Source organism: Halyomorpha halys, unplaced genomic scaffold (assembly GCF_000696795.3).
Source record: "Halyomorpha halys isolate HHAL.00 unplaced genomic scaffold, Hhal_1.1 Scaffold214.1, whole genome shotgun sequence".
Classification (NCBI taxonomy): Eukaryota; Metazoa; Arthropoda; class Insecta; order Hemiptera; family Pentatomidae; genus Halyomorpha; species Halyomorpha halys.
Genome location: NW_027110944.1, coordinates 593537 through 618731, shown reverse-complemented (window position 1 = coordinate 618731; position 25195 = coordinate 593537). Strand labels below are relative to the sequence as shown.

The 25195-nt window shown below is 34.3% G+C and overlaps 1 protein-coding gene across 1 annotated transcript in view; it reads right to left on the bottom strand.

Moving 5' to 3' along the window:
• The window catches only part of LOC106679686 (5'-3' exoribonuclease 2 homolog), a 78096-nt gene that overhangs the window by 2768 nt on the left and 50133 nt on the right, over positions 1-25195 (bottom strand). The window contains exons 16-19 of the mRNA XM_014418981.3: positions 23350-23433; positions 22013-22117; positions 20710-20744; positions 1390-1546 (exon numbers count right to left, since the gene is read on the bottom strand). Of these exons, the coding sequence (XP_014274467.1) occupies positions 1390-1546; positions 20710-20744; positions 22013-22117; positions 23350-23433 (381 nt within the window). The remainder of the gene's footprint in view (positions 1-1389; positions 1547-20709; positions 20745-22012; positions 22118-23349; positions 23434-25195) is intronic.

Below are 25195 nucleotides of genomic sequence, written 5' to 3'. Positions count from 1 at the left end.
CTCTGCTTCAGATACGTTTAAGTCTTCTTGTAAGATTCAGTGTGTGTGTCAGTCAGTAATATTTGTACCATTAGGTTGGGGTGTCCAGCGAGTGAGATATGAAAAGTTTTTACTGTACTGTTTCTTTATTATGTCAATCACAAATGGTATGTCCAGGTCCTTGAGTAATGATTTGTTTGTAATGAAAAAGAGACTGTGAGTGATATGTGGGAGGAATTTGGATTGAAAGATCTGAATGGTCTGAGGGTGGGATTTTTTGCAGAACCCCCATACCTGGGTGGCATAAGTCCATATTGGTCCAAACAGCATGCAGTATATTTTTAGTTTGTTTGTAAGTTTAATTAATTTTTATGATATAGTAGTCGTCCAAGTAATGGAAGCTGGTGTTTCAGTTTTTTTTTTTCAAAGTTGTCACAAGTTATTTCCAGGTCAGTCGTCTATCTATTGCAAGTTTCAAGTATTTTGTCTGTTTACTTAGGTAATGGGATATTGCAAAGTGTTATTGAGGGCAGTCAAAGAGTAAATGTAACCTGGCTCGATTTTAGTATTTTAATTTTTGTTCGATATTTATTAAAGCAACTTTGTAATGAACTTAAATGAGTCTGTACGTTGTGAAAAGCTGTGGTCGCGTTGGCATCCGTGGAAAGTGAAAAATATAAAATCAATTAACAATAATAATCTTGAAAACAACACAAAGAATTCGATACCAATACCATCTCTCCTACATATCCTCCTCCACAAGCTTTCAATACAATCAATACTACCTAAGCGTTCGTACCTAACCTAAAATTTTACATAAACATTTTAACAATCGCGACACACTACCTCAATGATACGTATTACCGAGCGCAGTTTACGCAATTGAACACTCAGTTGCCATCTCAATTCTCCTATCAAAGGTCGAGTCAAACTATGCCTTCCATTTCGATACCATATTATAAAGTGTAAATTTATAGCTGTAGGTACATTCACTATTCGTACCATTTCTTTATATTAATTCCTACTTTATAATACTATAGGAAACCGGACGTATAGTATGACCTTGATTAACCCCCTTTCGGTCCAAAAATCCTAAACGATTTTTTTAATACTTTAAGGAACTGTTCCCCCCTTTAGCGGCCACGCTTTGCGACCGTAAGGAGAATTTAAAAAAGTAATTTTTAAAATGCTTCCTGAAAAAAAGTAATTTAGTAACAGCAAACTAAAAAAATACTACATGATTTTCCTTTTTGAATTTTATTTTTTCTATTAATTAAACTTTTTTTAAAAAATTGAATACATATAAAAATACATAAACTCTTCATACATATAGGAATTAGTAAACATATGATTACTTAATTTAATTTAACATGCTTTGATATACATGCAAATTAACGCTTCAAAATTTACCTATTTCCTTGATCACCACCACTACCACCAGGTCTCGACCTGAAGGGGCGGAATTGATTGTCACTGTTACCTCCTCTTGGAGGGTAATTTTTGTTAAAAGGTCTTGTTCCACCTGAATTAAATCCACCAGGCCTTGGACCACCTCGCCAACCTCCACCTACATCATTTAGATAATTAGGAAGGCTGTTATAATGTGTATAGCTAATTTAAAGTTAGTAAATACATAACAAATAAATCTAAATAAAAAAAAAAAACATAGCAAGTAAAACAATTCTTCTGAACCAGCATATATTTTTTGTTAACTTAATAACTAAGAGAAAACAAAAAGGACAAAAAGCAGAAAAAATGTGTCCAATTATAGAAGAAAAAAAACAAGAACATTTTTTTTTCGTCCAAGACTCCCTACTGCCTAGCCATGATTAGGGGTCAAAGTTTTTCATTTTGTGGGACCACCACTCATTGAAAATAGTCAACGCCCCAGGCCGGATTCGAACCAGCACTGCTAATTGACATAAAATTAGAAAGGCTGTGTCTTAACCACTGAGCTACAGACGGCCCAAGAACATTAAAGTTCAAGCAATAATAATCACGTATTACCCAGATTTCGCTAAATCCTCTGAGAAGTTATTGCAAGGTTTAATATCAACGATTTAAAAAATAATGTATTTTATTTAGTAGAGATTTGAAGTAAATATTTCCGCTATCTTACAAACCTTTTATTTTCCATTTTTAATTAACTAAGCTTCTTCTTTTTTTTTTTTTTTTTTTTTAAATAGGAAAATAAGTATAATAAATAAAACAATCGTGCAAACAAGAACATGCGATAGTAGCCTTGAGTATTTAATGGGACGAGTCATAAAAAATTATATTTTTTCTACATAATTCAAAAACAATTTTATGTTAACACGATTTGTTTTAAATACTAAAAGTATTATTCTTATGACATATATTTTTTTTGTGTTTTTTTTTCATATCAAGGCTATCTGTCGGATTTCTTCTCAATACAACACTTCGGGCTTTGAATAGAATTCTGCAAACCTCGTCCATAGAATTGAAAGTTTTTGTTTAGGAGGTGCTAAAATTGGGATTGTAAGGCGTGGAATTTCTAGAATTTCGAACATAATTTCTGAAAAATTTTGTATAGTAAACTGTATAAAAAATATATACAGATGAAAGAGGGAGAATGAAGCTTTGATAGCCAACAATGCCCCCGGTGTTGAGGAACTAGAAGCCAGTGACGCACTGAAGGTGTCTAATTAGTAGAAATATAACGAGCTACGTGCTCTAGTGCGTTCCCCAAGCTTAATTTTTTTTATTCTATTATAAGATACTTGCAATCAATTTTAAACACTGATTATAAAACAATATGATTTGAAAAGCAGGTCAAACAGTATCGTAAAATTTCAATATCAAATAAATTAGGAACAGTAAAACTCCTCTTAATAGGCCATTTCTTAAAAGGTACAATTTCACTAAGTTCCGACTAGAGAGAAGAAGGGATAGAATATTTAAAGCATGACTAATTGACAAACGTAACTAAAGTTAATGCGAATAATTAAAATAAAAATATAGAATCCAGAAAATAAAATAAATTAATTTGTTTTAAATATATATATTCAAATAGTTTTGAGAAATGAAAAATCTATTTCATAAGCAAAGGAGAAAATGAAAGGTTTTTTTTTTTTAAGAAAATATTTAGAGGTTAGCATAATATAATATTAAAGCTGCATTCCGTGACAATCAAATTCGTTCTAAAATAATTATCATCGATTAGAAATAATCCAACGCTCACGTTATAACCTCACAAGATCATTAAGTTCAATTTAGGATTTTATATATAAATCAAATTTAAACAACAGAGACATTAAATAATGCTGGCTTAAAAGAAAAGAAATTGTGAACTTGTCAGTATCAACTGAATCTGAATACGTCAACTTTGAGCGATTTTTTTTTTCTCAGAGAGCATAATAATAAAAGCTTAGCGAACCCGGAAGTTCGATGCCGATACCATCACTTGCTGTCAACAAACAATTTGTTCTCTACTAAGCCCTACAATCTTGCATAACAATCATATTCGCCGCAAATGCTATATCATATTTATCGGGTACAATTCCCTGTAAAGCTGGTTCGAATCCGGGCGGGGGGGGGTGACTTTTATTTTACGGCGGTCCTACGGAATGAAAATAGCCCTCAAACGTCAGAAATAACCAAAAGGGGGATAAACAAAAAAGTTCCCTCAATTCGGCGTTTTGTAGCCTTCTTCTAAAATCTCCGGCTATCCTTTTTCGGTCTATAGATTTTACACAATACTTTATTTTCAAAAACCTAAGGGCGCTGTTCTTTCCTTAGAGTAAGAGGCCAACTTCCGCATTTTATTTGCGTATGTGCCCCAGTTATTTTTAATTCCTTTCAGGTTCTCCATAAAAATGAAATATTAATCAATCAGTTTCAATGTATTTTTATTTATTTATTGATATTTACAACTGTATAAAAAATACAACAAGTAAATTTGATCATAATCATTTGATAATGATATGATACAGCATGTAGAGAAACTACCCAGTAGCAGAACTCTAAAAACATTTTACAATAAAAGGTCACGAGGCCATCTTCTTGTTAGGTGCCTCGGAGGATTCCCAGGAATGGAAGAGAAAGCAAGGTTAGAAACTAGTGGGTTTGGGTGGTTAGGGAGTTTATAATGGAAGGAATGATATCGGGTTCGGGCTAGATCGGTTACATAAGGAACATTTAGGTCTTTATGGATGGTTTTAGAGGTAACCAAATAAGGAGCATTGAGGATTTTACGAAGGATTTTGGATTGTAAGGATTAGATACGAGAGGAATTCGAAGGTTTAGTGGAGCCCCAAAGCTCAACTCCGTATGTCCAGATTGGCCTTATTACAGTCATGTAGACCAGTCTTTTGTAATGAATTGGAAGTTTCGACTGTTTGTCTAGTAAGTGCTGTAAAATTCGAAATCGGCGTGCAGTTTTCTGTCTTTTTAGTCTTGTGTGAGGATTCCAGGTTAGTCATTTGTCAAGGTGTAGTCCAAGATAACGAATCTGTTCTACAGGGGTAAGAGCTACATTATTGAAGTATACTGTAGGGCAGTCGGCAGGTTTACGACGAAAAGTAAATGTGATTTGATGGGATTTATTTTTATCCTCCGTTGTATCCGTTGTAGTCTTGCGGGCTTAGACAACATCTTTGCAGGCCGCACCACCCGCTGTGGCCTTTATTTCGTGGCGAACCCATGGAACAAATTTCGGCCTTCCCCCTATGCCTAGAATAGGTTGGTAATCAGTAAGATAACATAACCTGTCTTTCCTATGGCCTTTGTGAGCTAAAAGTTTCACTAAATACTTTAAAAAAATGTTTTGGTGGTTTCAACGAATGCAATAATTACAAATTTTACATTTTTGTCTAAGCAGATTATTAACAAATGTGATTGTGAACAAATTGCCGATGTTTATATTTATTCAGGCATTAATTTAGAAGAAATTTTTCATGGTCCACTTATACATGTTCGGGCGGCCCCACGGCAGATTTAATCGAGCCAATGTTGAAAAACTCGGATGCCCTGAATTTTATGTTCCCGGCATCTCTTGAAACGATTAAGCGAGATTTCACAGGGATCATGGGATTGCTCTCGAGCTGCTCTTTCCAATCCCATAGGATTTTTGTATTAAAACAAAAAAAAAAAAAAAAAAATGCAGCAAATCTCCCCTCTCCCTACGCCCCGCCTCACCCACTTGCCTTGCGCAATGGTGTGGCAATAGTTTAAATTGAAACTGAATTTTGAATGTAGGCAATACAATACCAAACTGTGTTCCCTTAATTTTTTTAACATAGGGTTTTCTGGATTGAGGTATTGATGTTAAGTTGAGACTATATGAAGAGCTTTGCAATATGTGTTCGGATAAGAACAGGTTAGAGCTTAAATATGTGTTATAAAAACCATAGATTCATGACAACATTTATTTATAAAATTAGTTTATTTATGAGTTTTTCGCCAATCTCTACTAACCTTTACGACTTTATTTGATAGATATCAATAATTCTAAAATGTTAAGCTTCTCAACAGGATATTATTGCTCACATTTTTGGAAATCAGTTTAGTAAAATTAGTAACCTTTGAAATTTTTTCTTCTCGAGTCAATTCTTCTTCAAAACCAATAAGATTCTTCCATGGGTTATATTTATTTATTTTGTATTACGACTAGAGATAAGTGATAGGTAATCATTAAAAAAAAAAAGAAGGTTTTTTTAAAAATAAACAAAAGGTCCTTTTGAAAATTCCGTAAATGTTTAAATGGCAGCGAAATAACTAGTTTATTGTCGTACTCTTTATTTCTTTTAAATTTCTTCAAAAATTAAAATGATAAAAATCTGGCACAAGTAAAATACATCTATCAATTATTATTTTTCATTAATACTTAAGATACACGAAATAGATCGCCAATTATAACGGTAAATTTAAATTACGGCACAGTGTGTCTTTTCATTTATAGGAAAATCTTTTCGATGATCATATCCTGGGGCGGATTTTAAAATTTGGCGCCTGTAGGTCCAAGAATTCACCATTGGAAGGAAGGGATACAAATTCTGTTTTTTTTTTCATGAACATTTGACATTTACAACTGTATTTTTGATGTTAATTTGACAAATTTGATGTTAGAGTAACCTTTACCCTTCGTCGTAAACGTAATGTTGATCTTACACTGTCGAACAGATCCGCTACCTTGGACTACATCTGGACAAACGACTAACCTGGAATCCTCACACAAGACTAAAAAGACAGAAAACTGCACGCCGATTTCGAATTTTACAGCACTTACTGGACAAACGGTCTAAACTTCCAATTCATTACAAAAGACTGATCTACATGACTGTAACAAGGCCAATCTGGACATACGGAGTTGAGCTTTGGGGCTCCACTAAACCTTCGAATTCCTCTCGTATCCAATCATTGCAATCCAAAATCCTTCGTAAAATCCTCCATGCTCCTTACTTTGTCACAAATAAAATCATACATAAAGACCTTAATGTTCCCTATGTAACCGATCTAGCCCGAACCAGATATCACTCCTTCCATTATAAACTCTCTAACCACTCCAACCCCCTAGTTTCTAATCTTGCATCCTCTTCCATTCCTGACAATCCTCCGAGGCACCTGAAAAGAAGATGGCCACGAGACCAGCTAATGTAAAATGTCATTAGAGTGCTACCAATGGGTAGTTCCTCTACACGCCTGTAACACTCCAATTTAACTTAGATCAGATTTACTAAATGTATTATAATGTACAGTTGTAAATACCAATAAATAAATATTTAAAAAAAAGATGTTAAAGTAAAATGGTATGATATAGGCTTGTAGAGAAACTACCCATTGGTAGTACTCTAATAACTTTTCTACACTAGGTCTCAAGGCCATCTTATTTTGGCGTATCGGAGCATTGTCAGAAATGAAAGAGGAAGAAAGGTTAGAAACTAGTGGGTTTGGGTGGTTATGGAGTTTATAATGTAAAGATTGATATATAATTCGGGGTAGAACGGTAACGTATCAAGGTCTTTATGAATGGTTTTATTTGTGGCTAAGTAAGGAGCATTTTGGATTGTAAGGAGTGGATACGAGAGGAATTCGAAGGTTTAGTGGAGCCCCAATACTCAACTCCGTATGTCCAGATAGGCCATGGTATAGTAATTTGAAAGTTTAGAACGTTTGTCAAGTAAGTGTTGTAATAGTCGGAGTCGACGGGCAGTTTCCTACTTTTCAGTCTTGTGTGAGATTTTTAAGTTAGTTCAATAAAAATAACAAGAAAACTGGTTTTTTATTGTGTTACATATAAAATAGTAAAAACCTAGCAAAAGTAAAAAAAAAAATTTATAGTTATTTAAAAATGCTGTTATTCAATATAATTTAAACTGTATTAAAATTTAAATTGTACTAAATTTTTCTAAAAAAAAAAAATTCAGACTTATCTCTGAGGGCGGAAAAAATTCTTGGGCCTACAGGCGCCGTATTTTAAATACGAAAAGATATTCCAATAAAACTATGTCGTTATTTATATTGACCGCTATTAAAGGCTGTCTGTTGTTTTCGTGTACATTAATTATTCATGAAAAATAATAAATAAAAATTGATGACTGTTCTTTAAAATAAATATTTATACATAGTTTTCACATAAAGATTTCGCAAACAAGAACCTATCACATGAATTATAATTTGATCACGAAGTGCAATTATGGAAATGTAATAACTACGAATACACTGCATATGTATTTCAATAAGCTGTTTAAATCACAACGTCAAACAGAGTGGCGGAAGGAGGCACACTGAGGCAAGCAATATAGTTATTAGGCATTTAAGAAATCACAATATAATGAAGTTTAGTTTCGACTGGGGGCGGGTGGCTCATAAGGGTGGGCCGCCGTGTGTCTGTTTGCTCAGCGGAGGAACTAACGACTCACTGGAGCAATCAAACAATCATAAGTCACGTGGCTCCCTCTCTACTAATCACCCTCACCCTTCTATAATAAATCCCGTTTCAATTGCCTCACCTCCACATTTATTCATTCCAGACGACGAACGAAATAAAGGCGAACGAAAACCGAGATTTATTTTAAAATATTTAAAGTAAAAGGTTGACCATATAATAGGGGTACATATACGTTGACCATGATCTTTGGTTTAACATGTTAAAGCGTGTTAAATGGAAAAACTCATGTTAAATCGAAAAAAATTGCCTTCTTTTACCGTGGTAAATGAAATAACATTTAACATGGCTGGGAGTCTGTTACTTGGTCTGTTAAATGGAGAATGACGTCACACAATAGACCAGTTGAGATCGCCGCCATTTTTGTTGTTGTGACAGCTCAGTTCTTTCGTGTGTTTGTGGTATTCATATCCCTGTTATTAAACCAGAATGGATAATTTTAATGGAACTGCATATCTGAATGATAGAACATGGAGAATACTTTCAATACAGTTGTCAATTATCTCATCTTCATTCTCTTCCTCACAGGTTTGAAGATCAATAAGACACTCATAAGCTAAACTTTCACACAAATTCCACTTTTCACTCACTCTAGGCATGTTGTAATAAATTACTTAAATCAAAACTGAAGTAAATAATAACATGAGGCTCTGGAAGGAAGGTTATAAACATAAAGGCTTATAAAACAAGTTGCTGAGAAAATCCGCTAGGGGCTCTTATGCATTTAACGTTTAACATGACTTCAAATAGGGCTGCTCACAATCCTATAGTTATAACATTTAACATGGTAAAACATTTTACATTTAACACATCATGAATACCCCTACTATCGAAGGTAGCGGTCAAAAAAGTAGTACTCAAATAGGCAGAAAAACTATTGATTTGGAACCAACGTTTCGCCCCACGTTACAGAGTTTCATCAAGGCCATCATCCAGCATGAGGAAAGAAGAAAAACCACTATTCGGTGTACTTGCATTGTGTATTGCACCAAGATAAAGTCGGGTTATCCTACAGGTTACCAATCCATTCTATCCATAGGGATAAGGTCGAGATTCATTCCAAGTATTTACCACGAAATAAATTTCTATTTACAAAGCCGAATTAGAACCGACGCGCAGATATCAAAATTCCACGAATAGCGCAACTCGAATTTTTTAAGCCGTCATTTCAAGCTGAGATTAGAAGGTATTCGTAGGGGAACTGCTAAGTACCTTGATCCCAAAAGGATGACATTTTTTTCTTATTTACTCCCTACCTCGTATTTTCTGATATACAGGGAGGGTTATCCAATACGTGACTTACAAATTCAAACAAGGGACGTGACGGCCGTGCGGGTTGGGGCGCAGGTCACAGTGCGCTCGGTTCGGAACGTTGTGGGTTCGATTCCCACCTGGGGCAGTTAACATTTATTTTTCGGCGGTCCCGAAGAATGAATATTGACAATCCCACCTTGGTTGGTCAGTGCACGGTGATAACTCAGGTAGCCGTCAGGGGTTGGCAGAAATGACCACTAGGCCCACTTGCCGGACTTGTTCCTTCCACCAAATACCAGTACCAATTCTAACCAGGGTGAGAGGGTCAAAACATTTACTTTTATATATTTATTTCATATTAAGCCAGCTCTCTAAGTGGTTAAGAGAATAAAATCTATAGCATAAGGAATAAAAAGAAATAATTTACAGCCTCAGGTCAGAGTCATCTAATAGATATTAGAAACGAATTGAATAAAAAGAGTCATTTACTAAGAATATACAACCTACTGGAAGTCATATAAAATATTTCACGCAATTATACACTTCAAATTTAAAAATTTTTTTATTCTAAATACAGTACCAATGTTGCTGTAAAAAAAAATAATTACAAATTTTATACTAGCTTTTATTTTCTTTAAGGTGAGTAGCCAAGTGACAAAAAACATGGAACACTTTTTTCGCTGAAATTCAAGGCATGTCCAAGAACGAATCTCGAAGAATATTAATTAGGAATGTTAGTTGAATAAATTAATTAATAAATGTTAAAAATTTAGAAACATTTTTCGGTTCCATATTAATTTGATAACGTTAGTCAGTGATTTTTGCGAAAATGCAAATAAATTTGATTCCTATACTAAGGAGACTGCTCCACTATAAATATATATATCATGGAGTATGGATCGTACAACGTGGCTCCATTTAGACAAACAAGTTTGATTCACGCCAGATAAGTCATCCGGGACGTTTTCTACCAAATACTCTGTCGAGTAATCCTAGGAGAATAAGAGCAATATATAAATTGAAATTCGTCGGAGACCATCCTCCTTAAAGGACACGCGAAACCACACGAATTATGTTTCTCTGAACCAATTTCTTTTTCAATAAAATTGGTAAAATAGTAGTGCCTTTAAATTTAACTAATTCACCTTCACCTAAAACAAATTTCATATTCCTTTAATTTTTTTTAATTTGAAAACGATGAACAGTTCTCATTATAATTTTTGCCTTCCTGGTCTTTAGATTTAAACAAAATTTTAAATCACAAAAATAGTGGTACCTTCAATATGAACCCACCAATCTACAAAAAATAACGTATGTAGGATGGTAAGAGAGAGCTGTGTGACGAGCGCATCGCACCAGATTTTCCCTTACCAAAAATAGAAACATTTACACAAATCGATAAAATGTGCAAGCTTATTAGGCATGATTAAGTACTAGTTATTATACAATATACACTACTATTATTGTTTTAACTTTTGAAAAGCACTAATTAAATTTTGAAACAGATGATCATTATATAACAAGTAGAAATTTTACAAAGTTGTTCATTGAAAACAGATCTTAAAACGCAACAATCCAGGTAGGGTACTTCAAAAGGGCTCCATCAAGCTGTATTGGGACGAATCCATTATAACTGACCACACAGTGCACCATAACAGACCAGAGATGCTCCTCATAAACAGGAAAGAAAAGAAAGAAAAGTTTATAGATGTTCTGATTCTAAACGATAATAACATTAGCTCAACTGTCGGTGAGAAGCCTCGGAAATATCAGGAATTGGCGTCCAAACTAAAGGAGCTGTATTGGAGAAGATGGTCGGGGGTGCGGTCAGCAAAGAAAGAACATAAATAAACAAAAAAATATTTATTTATGCCGACGTTTCGACCTGAGTTTCAGGTCTTCATCAGGGCTATAAAACAAAGGAGATAACAACATTTACATACGACCATCTTCTCCAATCAGTAATCTAAGGTCACATCCAACTCTTCAATCAGTAATCTACCGTCAAATATCTACACCTCATTAAAAGAGCTGTATCATTTGGAATGTATAGTGGTAACGCCAATTATAATATCGATGAATAAGATCCCGAAGTCAACAGTGGCAGGAACGGATGGATTGGAATTACCACTTCACGTCCTGAGAGAGGCTGGGCAAGCGCTTCTCTTGGATACAACGAGCATTATGTCGACATTTTTAAATATCTGATTAAATTTAAATTAAATCTGCGGGTGTTTGAACCATGTTCCCCACCCCAGAAGTTAATCCGCGATCGCGAGAAAAAATAATAATAGTGATGTACTACTTAAATTAGTAAATAGGGAACAAAAAAAGTATTTCAGAATCATTATATTACGTACGCATAAAAATATAGATTAAAAAAAAAAGTTATTTTTCATTATCCCAAAGCATTAAAAAAAAATATCAATCCAAATAAATTTTCCATGTTGTTTTTTTTATTTAGGCGTGATGCAATTATTCCGAAATACTAACTGAAAATTTATTTGGATAGGATTTTTTTCTAAACGCTTTGGACTAATGATTCAAAAACAATGTATATTTATTATCTATCTTCATAATTGGCCGAGGTATGAAACATCTATTCGGCCGCCATTTTAAAACAAAATGACGAGTGGTAATGTCGAGTTCCGAAGATCAACGTAGGGTCTCCTATCTCTTTGGTGCCAAATATTAAAACAATCGTCCAACTTGGAGAGAAAAAAAAAAGAAGTGCGACGCATGGAGGGGAAAGGACTAGCGAAAAACACAATAATAAAATTTTTTTTTTAAAACCTTTTCAGTAATTTCCAGTCCTTGAATAGTTGAAGAATAGACTTGCTATAATTTTTCAGAAAAAGGTTTGAGCACCAAAAAAGGGATCTGGAAATTTGTTTAATTTAAGCTTAAATTTATTATTTTTGGTATCTTATTCACGAAGAAAAAAAAAGGAAATTTACCTCATAAAAGTAATACAATAAAAAAGTATTAATATGTTCAATTATTTGCGTTCTTACGAAAATTTGATGTATACAGTATATTTCTTCTGAAATAGGAAGAAAAAAACATTGCGATTCATAAAAAAAGCCTTATTTACCTCCAGCAAGGCTTAGCTATTTTTTAAGCTAGACACCCTTGAGAAAATCGCCTAAAATTTTCTACATCAATAGACTGCAATTCTGCATAAAAACCGGAATCCATTTCGGCCTTCCACGGGTTTGTTCAAACGTGCGATTTTTTTTATTCTGCCAGCTGAGGTTTATCACTGGTCCACTATTTCTGTATAGGATTCTGTACAAAAATTACAATTGGAACACGACATTTGTAAGTTCAACAATCGCAAATTCAACCATTGTGATTATATACATACACACGTCCGGTCTTAATACGAGCGGTCCAAATTAAAATTTTAATTTGATATTTTTTTAAGGGGTGAATCATATACAACTTTCAAAAACAATTAGATCACGAGCCAGCTAGCGATCAATTTATTTACACAGTTTATTTTGAAAGGTTACAAGTCCTTTTTTTCGTGATACAAATTAACAGTAGTTGAAAAGTCGCAATTGAAGATCTCAAATAATTAATTCTAAAACTACTATATTATATTAAAAACTCATTAATATTGTTATAACTTAAACGTTGATATCTTAATATATACGACTGAAACTAACAGACAAAATTGTTCATCTCTGCTGAGCCTATCACGAAAAAGAGAACATTTCGAATTTCTCCATATGTATTTGAGCAAAATCAAAATATAAAGTACCCAGTAACACACAAAATTTAATAATAAATAACTTTTATTATATTAATGTTTTCGAAAGTACATGTGTTCGGATGTTAAATTTTCGCCAAAACGGAAAAACTTTGTAGTTAAAACCGTCATTTCAACCATAATTCTGGTACTAATTTACAATGCTAGATATTGCTTCGAAGTATAATTCAATGCTTTAAAATTGAATTATACTAAATAGTTTTCTAAATAAATTATTTATTTAAACAACATTCACCAGTCTCAAGAAAGTATTTAAGATTATAAATTAAATAGTTTTCCTTAGGAAGCACCGTTTTGGAGTTAAACGGTAAATAAAAATTTGAAAAAAAGTAGAAAAATGTTAATAGACCTAAAACTAATAAAAATTATTTTATTTTATAGAATTCTCTCGTCGGTTATAGGTCCAAAAAGCTTTAAGTTTGCCGAATTCCTGAAAGTCACACCAATAGTTAGTGTGAAGATTAGAAATGTAAGCTACTCATACAAATTTTATAATTTAGAACAGCCGTTTCTATGATATGGATGTTTTAAAGTCGATACATACTTTTTTGACAGAGTTGGATCGATGTTCATTACATCGTCTGGGTTTATCAATAATTTGATACTATATCACTTTACACAATTGAACCACGATATTTCCAGTTCAACAGTCTCTAAAAAAAAATACACCCTGTCTTAGCATATTTTTCTTATATTCTGCAATCAACGGTCTGAGTCAGCTGTTATTTCGATGTCAGCTGACTGGAGGGATCAGCTGATCGAGGGTATATAACAGATGTAGCGAACACAATAAAGCTAGCTCTTATATGCGATACAACACCCTCACCTCCGGACTTAAAATAGCTCCATGAATGGATAGCTCATATGTAAAATTAAATATAACAGGTAACCTTAAAATACTATAGGTAGTAAAAGGTAAGACACAACACGAATTACTTTTCTTTTTTTTCCACAGTAATGCACTTACTAATTCACTTTTTATTTCTGTTTTAGAGGGTTCGGAAAAAAATAAATACATAAATAAAGCTAGTGTTTTACAGCAGTTCAAGCGTGTTAGATCTTATTCCTTCTTCTCTTTTTTGACATTTTGCTTTCGCCAATAATTAACTGATCCATTCAACGATAACCCACTCGATTTCTACATAAAATTCATGGTTAATTTATTTTCAATCCTGCCTGAGCTACGGGAAGTTGTACTCACTAACTGAGGAAACAACTCTTCAGTAAGGACATTAATTCCAATAGTTCTCATCAACCTCTTGGTTATAATCTCTCAAAAGCAGTGCAGATCGTGAATACAAGCTCAACAGTTTCCAGGATACCACAAGTAAAGCAAAGGGGATCTATATCCAGGCCAAGACTATGCACCTTGTCTCTAAAACCCTCATGTCCCATGTGAGAAATTTTAAAATCCAATAGTCCAGGAGGCCCCATTTCCATTACAGCTCATATTGTAGGGTGGGAAAGTATTTTTAAGGGTACTCCCTTCTGGTGTCGTCATCCACCTTCATTTCCATTTCCTAATTGTATCCTTACAGAAAACCTTCTTCCATTAGTTGGATTTTTCATCAATCCTCATCTTAAATCATCTTTTCTGGAAATCCTGTTGAACCTTTTCTCATAGAAACATATCTGGTCACTTATTCCAACAAGAGGAGGTAGAGTGGCACCACCACCTACGACCTCCACTACTTCATAAAAATAATGGGAAACACGATCAAAATCTAAAGAAAAAAACTCAAGATCATCAGTGGGAAATGTAAATCTAGAGGAGGCCTCAGAACCAGAAGTTACTCTAAAAGTTACAAACCTGTCCTAGGAAGAGTAGGAATACCAACATTTATGAACATCAAAAAACCGGTCCTTTGGTAAAGACTAGAATGTAAGAATTTAAAGAGTTGAATGACATCAGGTAGATCTAGTACTTATTCCAGAAAATTGCTTTTATTGAAGATATTTTTTTGAATTTTACAAAAATGGCTATTGTATCCTAAAAGGCAGAAAATGAAAAAAAAAACACTCCTTAAAATTTTACAGATTAAAATATTTTATTGCTCTCGGTGGACGGTATTACCAACTCTTGCTCTAATTAAGGTTTAGAAACTGTTAGGAATGCATATAATATAGTAGTACAAGAGCCCGGTTGAAAGAAAGTCAGTTATTTCTCGCCAATTTTTAATTAATTAAGTGAAAACTATGTATTATTTATAGTAAAAATTAATGAGTCTGCCAAATATAGTTATGGGGAATTAAAAATTGTGGCTTTTTCAAAATATAAAAAAAAAAATTAATTTTTCATTCTGAGCTCCATATCTTTAAAACTATCAATAACACTAGAAAACCTAATAGAACATCATTTAAATTAGAGTAAATTTGCTAAAATATGAGTCATAATATTGCTATTTACATTGAATAGTTCCCAAGATACAGTTTTTCAAAAAGAAACATTTCATAACAAAAAATGAGAAGTCAGTAATTTTATTTTAAGAAAACTCTCAGGAATCACTAGACATAGAGATGTCTATTAGCTCTCATATTAAAGCTACTTTAATGATCTGGAAAGTAGTTTATGACGTTAATGTTCGTAGAAGATGTAGTTTTTGTGATATTTGCCAAAATAAATTCCCAAAATGTTAGTTTTAGTTGTTCATACACAATTTTTGAATTATGAAAAAATATATTTCAGGAACTATTGGACATACAGATGTCTGCCAGCATTGAAAGTACTATAAAGTAATTTAGAACATTTATCTACGTAGGAATAGTAGTTTTTATGATATTTGATAAAATAAATTGATTTCTAGATGTTTGGACATAATTATAAATGCAAAGTTCATATTCATATGCAAATATAAAAAAAACTACTACCTCTAGGAAAATAGACATTGCAACCTACTTTATAGTTAGTCAAACTAGCTTTACTTTCAGGGCTAGCAGACATCTATGTCTAATGGTTTCTGAGAATTATGTTTTCATACATCAAAAATTTTTGCCTAACAACTAGAAATCAACATATTGTGAATTTATTTTATAAAATATCATAAAAACTACTGCTCCTACAAAGATAAACTACTTCATAGCACATTAAACTAACTTTAATTTGAGTGCTAATAGACATCTGTACATCTAATGAGTCCTAGGATATAGATTTCCCAAAATTAAATGACTAACTACTGACTTTTCAGTACATTTTTAAAAAGTATACCTCGGGATCTGTTGAACATAAATAGCTCTTTTAAGGCTCATATTTTAGCAAATTACTCTTCTTGAAAAGATGTTTAATTAGGTTTTCTAGTAATGTAGGTAGTTTTAAATATATGGAGCTCCAAATTAAAAATTAAACTTTATTAAAGGATTGAAACAACCGCATCTCCCTCCCCCCCAAACTATACTTGGCAGACTCATAAATTTTTACTAGTAATTATACAGTTTTCATTAAATTAATCAAAAATTTGGGCGAAACAATTGACTTTTCTCCTCTTGGGCTCTTGATCTAAAGTTATTGCTGACTTTTTGGTCTAGGTATCACTATCCTTCCACAGTAACCTCTGATCTAATGGCCAGTAATGGGAACATGAAGCATATCCCAGAAGTACTCAATGAAATTCATGACAGGAAAGCATCGTCATTCCAGATGATGTCTACCTCACAGAGGTACTCGTGGATGATTCTTGCCCGATGCAGGCAGCCACTGTCAATCTGGAGAATTTTATGTTAAAAATAATTTGCCTCAGGTGTTACTATGGGTTCAAGGATATCAATTCATGGTACCCTAAATGGGTATAAGTTTAGTTTCAGGGTTGTACATAATGCCAGCCCAAAATAAGACTAAGCTACCAAGTTGCTGGCCTGGAAACCAGGAATTCTCAAATGACTAGGCATGTTTACTTTGAGAACAAACAATTCCTTGCTTCAGGCAATAACCAGTTTTTATGGTTTCTTGTCAACTGAAGGTGCTGTAGCTTTTGAGCTCTAATTAAGAGGGGACAGGGTAAGGGTCTTCTAGTTCAAAGGTTGAGAGCATGAAAACTATTTCACACAGTTTTGTTACTTACTGTTGTACTTGTAATTTGCTGAGGTTGACAAAGATTGTCTCTCAACTTTTTTGGTTCCTTTTGGCACTTAAGGCAAAAAAACTGATCTTTATTGTGACTAGTTTTCAAGGTCTGAATGAAACAGTCAACGAGACCTTATCAAGAAGTCTTGATAAATAAGTATATAAGACAATTAATTGGGCATTTAGTGGCGCATTGCTCACCCAAAAAATGCTTTGAATGTGGCAATGAGGGTCATAGAGCAATTCAATGCCCCTATATGTATAAAAGAAGAAATTCGGGACAGGGGGAGCCAATGGAGGTGAATGCTCAGCAAGTGAGGAAGAAAAACCTATGACTACGACATAGCAATCACCCAGCGAATCTTCAGAAGCATCAGGAGTATCAGAGATCTGTACGAGAGAAGCATGGCTTGAGTAAGTGGGGGGCTCAAGGGAAACAAGTGACGGTTTATGTAATGGAAAAGATGCCTCGAGACTATCAAGTAATTATAGGGTGCGACCTATTGGATAAAGTGGGGTAAAGAACAAAATAAGTGTATAAAGAACAAAATGAGGTAATGGGATATGGAAATTGGAGCAAAGAAATATAGTTGCCAGAGACTCTTTAGACCAGGAAAGAGAGGGAAGAGTTGGGAAGCCGGAATTTTGGAAGGATTCAACAATATTTTTATAAAGGAGGGAGATAGGCTGGGTGCTAATGGGAAAACAGTACACGAGATTCCATTGAAGCAAGAAAGAGTGACTTAAGTAAAAGAAAGGCAGTATCCTCAAGCTTCCTTTGACAGCACATCAGAGAAGAAATAGAGAACCTGAAAAGGCAGAAGATAATTATAGACAGAACCTCGCCATATAATAGTCCTTGGTGGGTGGTACGAACAAAGAGTATGCCAGGGGATGGCACAGAGAAGTACCACATAGTCATTTACTACCGCAGACTGAATAACGGTTGAAGAGAAGTACCCGATCCCGAGATTCGATGACATTTTGGATAAATTGGGCAGAGTGCAAATTTCCAGCATGCTCGACTTAAAGGCGGGGTACCATAAAATTAAAACGCATCCCAGGGACCAACATAAGACCGCTTTCACCTTCGAAAGTGGTCATTATGAATTTACAAGGATTCCATTTGGTCTTAAGAACGTACCTATGACCTTTTAGAGGCTGATGGAAGAGTTCCTGAGAGGACTGGATGAGGCAGTTTGCCAGGTATACATGGGTGACACTGGTGTTCAGTAAATCGGAAGAGGACCATGTGGACCATCTAAGAAGTGTGTTCTAGCGCATGAGCACATGACTGATGCAAGCGAATACTCTCTTGGGGCAGTTTTATCGCAGGAATACAAAGAGGGAGAGCGACCCGTAGCATATGTGAGTCGACGTTTCACCGATGTGGAGACCCGCTATAGCGCCCTGGAACGGGAATTGTTGGGCAAGATACATCTAAAAGGGGACAGACCCACCATTTGTATATTGGAAATGCAGTTCTTTGAGATTTCAGTGTCTCAGGAGGGTGAAAAGAATCGGTATAGGCCAGACATTTATACAATGAACGATGATGGTGGAGACTTTCTGGGAACCAGAATGTCAAAAAAAGGAGATGCTCGTCAATCACCAGGGCAAGACGAATCATGGGGGCTTAATGAAACTCTCCAGGCACTGTGCCGGCGATATTTTTGCTGGGAAATGAAGCATACTATCCAAGACACCAAAGGAAATTGTGAAGTATGCCTAAGCACCGAATATGAATGGCACCCACTGCAGGCGATACAGAAAGAAATGCCCACTGCACAAGCACCACTTAGTGATCTATAGGTGGACTCGTTTACTTGGAGAGAGTACAAGTCGATCACAGTAGTAGATGTATTCAGTAACTTAGCAATGGCATACCCAGTCACAGAAAAAATGGCAGAAGCAGTATTGAAAGCCCTGCGAATGTGGTTCCAGTATTATGGCGTTCCAGACAGAATCTCATCTGACAATATAAGAGAGTTCAACAATGCTGGGATTAGATCAGAGACGAAAGTCTTGGAGGTAACCTGGCACTTTAATACTCCAGGTCACCCGAAGGTAGAGGCAAGATAGAACACCTCCATAGTACCCTTAGTGACCACCTTCAAGTGTACCAGCTGGAGAAGGGACTTGAGCTGGATGAAGCGATGGAAAAGGTGATCATTGCTTACAATCACTTGATACAATCCGTCACAGGGTTTGCTCCATTCGAAGTTATTTTTTGATTATGTGGGCATCACAGAGACTGTCGGGATACAGCGGCAGGAGAGGACACTATTGCTGTTAACAATATGGCACGACGGAGGGTGTGGGCTAAAGTTAAGAACAGGATAGAGAGGGAGAAGCAAAAATGGGTGGTAAGGCAAAACCACGGTGTCTGTGATTTGATGGGCCAAATTAAAATCGGGACTGTGGTATACCGGAAAGTAGGGTCGAACTGTGGAAAAGAGCTGCAGAGATACCGAGGCCCCATTCAGGATAATCACAATCAGAGAACATAATGTGGTAAATATACAGAATTTAAAGGAACCAAAAAAATGTAGGATGGTTCATTTGGAGCAGTTGAAACTACCTACAGTGGCGAAACTTTGACGACCTGTAATGAAATTTGTTGAAGAAAACTGTTAGTTATCTTTTTGATTATTATACAGAGGGAGTTATTTTAGTTTTTCTTTTCTTAGGGTTAAATGTATATATTGTTACTTTCTTTAATTGTATTTAATGAGTAGCTTTTTCTTTGTATATATTTATGTAATATTTTTTAGTTTACAAGGAATGTAAACTGATGGGTGTGAGTTGCTGTCAGCTTTACAACTCATATCAGCTGATTCAAATGTATATATAGACGAGCTGGTCTCAATAAAAGTCAGTGTTTGAGTAGCAACATATATATATATATTAGTTAAATGTTTGGTAAAACAAAGACTTAAAAAAGAAAAAAAGTGAGAGAGAAATGACCATCTATTTCTCTCTCACTTTTTTTCTATATATAAATATATATATATATATAAAGGACTCAACCTAACCAGTTCTGACCTTACCTCGGACCTAACCTAACCAGTTCAAGTAATGAATCAGTCCTAATGAAATGTTCTAGGATCTTGTGAGCCAAATCTGATATGTTAATTTAGTCAAAATTAATATTTTTTTCCTATCCCTGAAAAAATTGAAGAAATTTTAGAACCTTTTTAGAGAAAACCCTTCATATATACACACTTTGTATGATGGTACTTATAATTATTAATAATTTAATCAATATCATAAATATTATCAAGCTACAAAAATGATTGGAAGAAGGTTATTTTTATTTGCTTAACATTATTGAAAAAAAATTACTTCTTTAACTAAAGAAAGAATTAAAGAAATTGTATTAGGGTATAAAAGAAAAAAACCCATGAACTGCTACAACCCATGAAGGGTCAGGGTCCATTACATTGTAAAGAAATACTGTTACTAGACCAACAGTTGTGCAAGGAGGTGATTTGGTCTGAATCATGCTCAACCGCCAGATTTTTACCCAATTAAGGGCACCCAATTTAAGAGGCTGGATAGACCCCAAGAGGGCTCCAGAACCAACAAGAGTTGACTCACGGCTACAGTGTAACAGAAAACAATTTTCTGCCCAGCTGGATTCGAACTCGGGTCTTTGGAGTTAGTAGCCACATGCTTTACCCTGTGGCCACTGCGCTCCCGTAATAGGGTATATATATATATATATAATATACTTACCTAATGGAATAAATTGGGAAGATGGAAGATTATGCCTGGAAAAAAAAAATTAACTTTAGATTGCAGATAATAATTAAATAATCTCTTAGTCACATCTAATTAACATATAAGAACTTTTCACACAGTATGCAAGAATATTAATTTGTGCTGGGAAGAGGTATTTTTAATAAAGGATTTTCATATAAAATAATTATTTAAAAAAGATTTAATATTGGTGAGTTTTCCGATCCAATGTATTTTGAAGGTGAAAATGGCTGACAACAAAGTTTTGGGGGTTTAAATGATTAGCGTACAAATTGATCAGAAAATTGAACAAACATTAATAAAAAATATATAAGGAATCTGTCATAATTTGAATATCCTGACTGAGACACAGGTGCTATCATGATGACAACATAAATGCTTCAATTAAGATATCGGATTTTTATGAAAAATTGAATTCTCAAATGATTATGTTTTTACATTTACATAACCATTTGTGCATAAATTGTCAAAACTCTAAAAAATCATTTGAGGGTTTTGGTGATTTACTCCTACAGGATATCTCAGACTGAAAAAATCACTGATACAAAACTTTTTTGAATTAGATTTTCAATAAGAATGCTTTATTGAAAATATACCTTTCCATCATAAATTACAGAGCTAAGTGAATGGGAGTAAAACTGGAAGAGGTTATTAAGGTCATTTACCAAAACCAAGCCTACAAAATTTTATTTTTATATTCTTCAAACTAACAAAAAAAAAAAAAAAAAAAAAAGGAGGAGTAAATCAAGTCTTTGAACACCCTCTCTATATATAGAAAATAAACAGAAATATGAGATAATATAACATTAATACACAAACAATAATTACAACTCAATTTATTTTGTCAGACACATATTAAAAAAAACAAAAACATTCATAACTGAAAGAAAAAATTTAGATTATTGGTAAATCTTTTTAATTTATTGTTATAATTACCAATACTATCTTGAAGAAAATGGAAAGTGAAATACACCAATATTATCTCAAATGATGATGCACAAGAGTACTAATGACCTATTCCTTGAGAAAACCTATTAATAAATTAATGAACTTTTCCGTCAATTGAATGTAACATACTAGGCGTGTTAATTACCACTAACATATAACAAAAGAGACAAACTCTTTAAAAACAAAACAAATAGATAAACTATATTCCTATCATATAAAGTTAAGAGCAAGCAAATATTTATGAAAGCTTTATTGAAAAAACATTTTAACATCGAGGGTAATTTTTACAATGTCACAAATAATAAATTGTATATTATATATACAGTCCTACCTTATCATCCTATGTGAAGAATCACCCAAAGTAGCTTGGGTAGTTTGAGGAGCCATTCCAATAACAGGACGGGGGTGATATCGATCTTGCCCCTTATTTGGATTCCTTAAAAAAATAAATAAAAAAATTAATAGATTTCCTTGGAAACTACAAGTGTAGAATATATATAAGCTATGGTATGATAAGGCATACTATTAGTCTTATTCCAGAGCACGCATGATCTGTTCGATTTTATGAAAATTGACTGTTCCTTTGAATAGATACATTGATACGATAAATCTGGCAATTTTGTAGTATTTGGACCCAATAGACAGCACCAGTTTAAGAAGAAAAACTCTTGAGGCGGAATCATAAAGCATTATACTTTATAGAAATTATGTACTCTTGAAGCTAAATGAAGATTAATAATAATATTGGAGCTAGCCAATCGCCATGAAGCCTCGTTATGAGGAGAGAATCAGACTGCCTGATGCCCAGCAAGATTTAGCAGATGTAGCCTGGTGGATAAGCATTGTGTGTCATGTATGCACTTGATACTTAACTTAATTAACGTATGTATTTACATTATATATAAATTAAATGTAGTTGGCTGCAACACCTATCATTGCTCAGTATAAACTAATTAAGTTAAGAAACAAGAGCATCAAATTTTATTAAACTAATCTTTTCATTCTAAATTGCTGCTAAACATTCCTCTCCACCATGGAGATCAATTAATTTACCACTTGATGAGATCTGTTAGAAATGTGTACACCAAGTTTCATCAAAATCAGTGAGTCATTTTAAAATGCTAAAGAATCCTCTCCCTCTTTTACAACAAAAAGTATTTAGTAGTTGTTTTTAAATATAATAAAAAAAAATTCCACCTAAGCACTATTAACCTTTTGACTTCAGTGTTATGCTAGGGTATTCATAACAAGCTGGGTTCTATGACTGGAGAAGTTTTACATCTCCTCCCTCATTAGTTGATGATAACGATACATTTTTTAGACACCTGACCCTTTACGACATCTAGCGCAGTTTTAGATAATCAATAGTAGATTCTCCAAAAGCTAGATAGGGTATTATTCTAGTTTATAGAAGCTTGAATGGGCTTAGACGCCTAATGCTGTCAGTAATCAACTGTCCAAACCTAAAGATAACTCCATGTAATAGTGCTACTGCAGTAGCAAAACCCATAACTGGGAGAAAATATACAATAACCAATGTTTTTTTGCAAAGCGTCAATTTCTATAAAGGTCTACTGATAGGTATGGACAAAATACAAGGAGAAAAATCATCAAAAATAAGTAAATTATAATAAGCTTAAATTAAAAAATAATAAATAATAAACTTACCAGTTCTGCTGGAAATTATTACGATTGCGCCAGTGTGACTTTTGACCTCCCAAATCTTTCGACTTGAGTACTCTGGGAGGTTCACTGGAAAAAAAAAGATAGCTTTTAAATGTGCTTTTAAATTTAAAAATATAAAATGTGAACCACTAAGATTAATAATAATAAAAATTGAAAATAAATGAAAAATTAGATTGTTGATCAATTTTTTAAAAATCATGCCTGACCTTTAGTGAATATCACTTTATTTAACCAGAATTGAAATAAAGAGGGGAAAACATTAGTTTCCTAGGTTTTTTTCTTTTAAATTGTTTTGTTTCAAAGAAAAATAACATTTAGCCTTCTATAGTAAAAATAAAAGCAAATCACTACAAGACTAGAAAGTGGCAATGCCTTTATTTAACAAAAGGACTTACAGATAGAAACCAATATTTTTCAATTCTAGATAATACTCCTCTGAACACACTATTCTGGCTGGTTTCTTGAAATCGTTTGCTTTATATGTAAAGATTAAATTTGTACTTGCAAAATTTGACTGGGTAAAGGCCAACAACACCATCAAAAATTTGGGATGTACATTCTCGGGAGAGCTAGTATTTGGAGAAGAGGTAGTGACGAAGCTGGATAATAATTTAGATAAATTAGTGAGCACATGTTTGCTAAAGTCCAAACAAAAGATCAACTTTGTCAACCAATACTTGTTCCTGGGCATTACTTACCCTCTCCAGACAGCGCCCCTTACGAAGATACATCCTGCTATATTGGAGGGTATTGATACCAATATCCACAGGAGTATCAAGGCCATCATCAGGCTCCCTGCCAACACCTCATCGGCGATGTTATATGTACCCAGGAGATATCGAGGATTGGGTCTGATCCGCTGGAGCATTGGTCCATTGCTCAGGGACTGTCGAATGTTCCGGATGCCCTATTCCAGTCTATATTTAGTTATGATGCTGAAATCGCGGCATGCGCCGATAGACTAGGTGTGGATCAGGGCTACCGAAGTGTGAGAGCTCTATGGCAGTCGTTGCGAGAGAATGCATTCAAAGAATGGGCCAAGTGCAAGGGGCAGGGTATTGGTGTTTGCCATTTCAAAGAGACCTTGAAAGGTAATAGATATGTGTGCGAGAAGCAGATACTCTCTGAGTCAGAATGGGCGAACACCTTAAAACTAAATATAAACTACGCACCCCTGTGAGGGATCCTAGGTGCCAGTGGACAACTAGGAGAAGTTGGGTCCCTCTGTCGCAAATGCGGCAGAGTCTGAAATACCAGCCCATGTGCTGAGAAAAAGCCTCAACAACTCCCTTCTTATAACATGCCGGCACCACAGGCTCAAAGAAGAATTAATGAAGTTCCTGGGAAAAAAAATACTTCACCTGCTTTGATGAGGTTTATTGTGTGAACACCGATGGATCCGTAAAATATGTTGATATAGTAGCATTCTCTAAAACAGGAGGCACAGCTCCGACGGTGAGATTTCAAAATAATGACCTCGATCAGGCAGGTGAAGTGGAAAAAAAAGGAAATATTATTCTTATAAGGAAAAATTCTGCGAGACCTTCGAAGAGAGAGAGAGTTTACCATGAGAGGCCTCTGGTTTGGATCTCGCGGAACAATAACAGATAGAACTAGGAGCTTCTTAGAAGACCTAGTTGTTGGCATCAGGGATATAGTGATCATGGCAGAAAATATTATTTTGGACTCCCTGGGAATCATACATCATCACCTGCATGAGAAGTAGCTCTGAGATTATTCACTGTGTTTTAATTTATATATACCCTTAACTTATTTATTTATTAAATTATTTCTTTTTAACTAATTTATTCATTTAAGTATTTCTTTT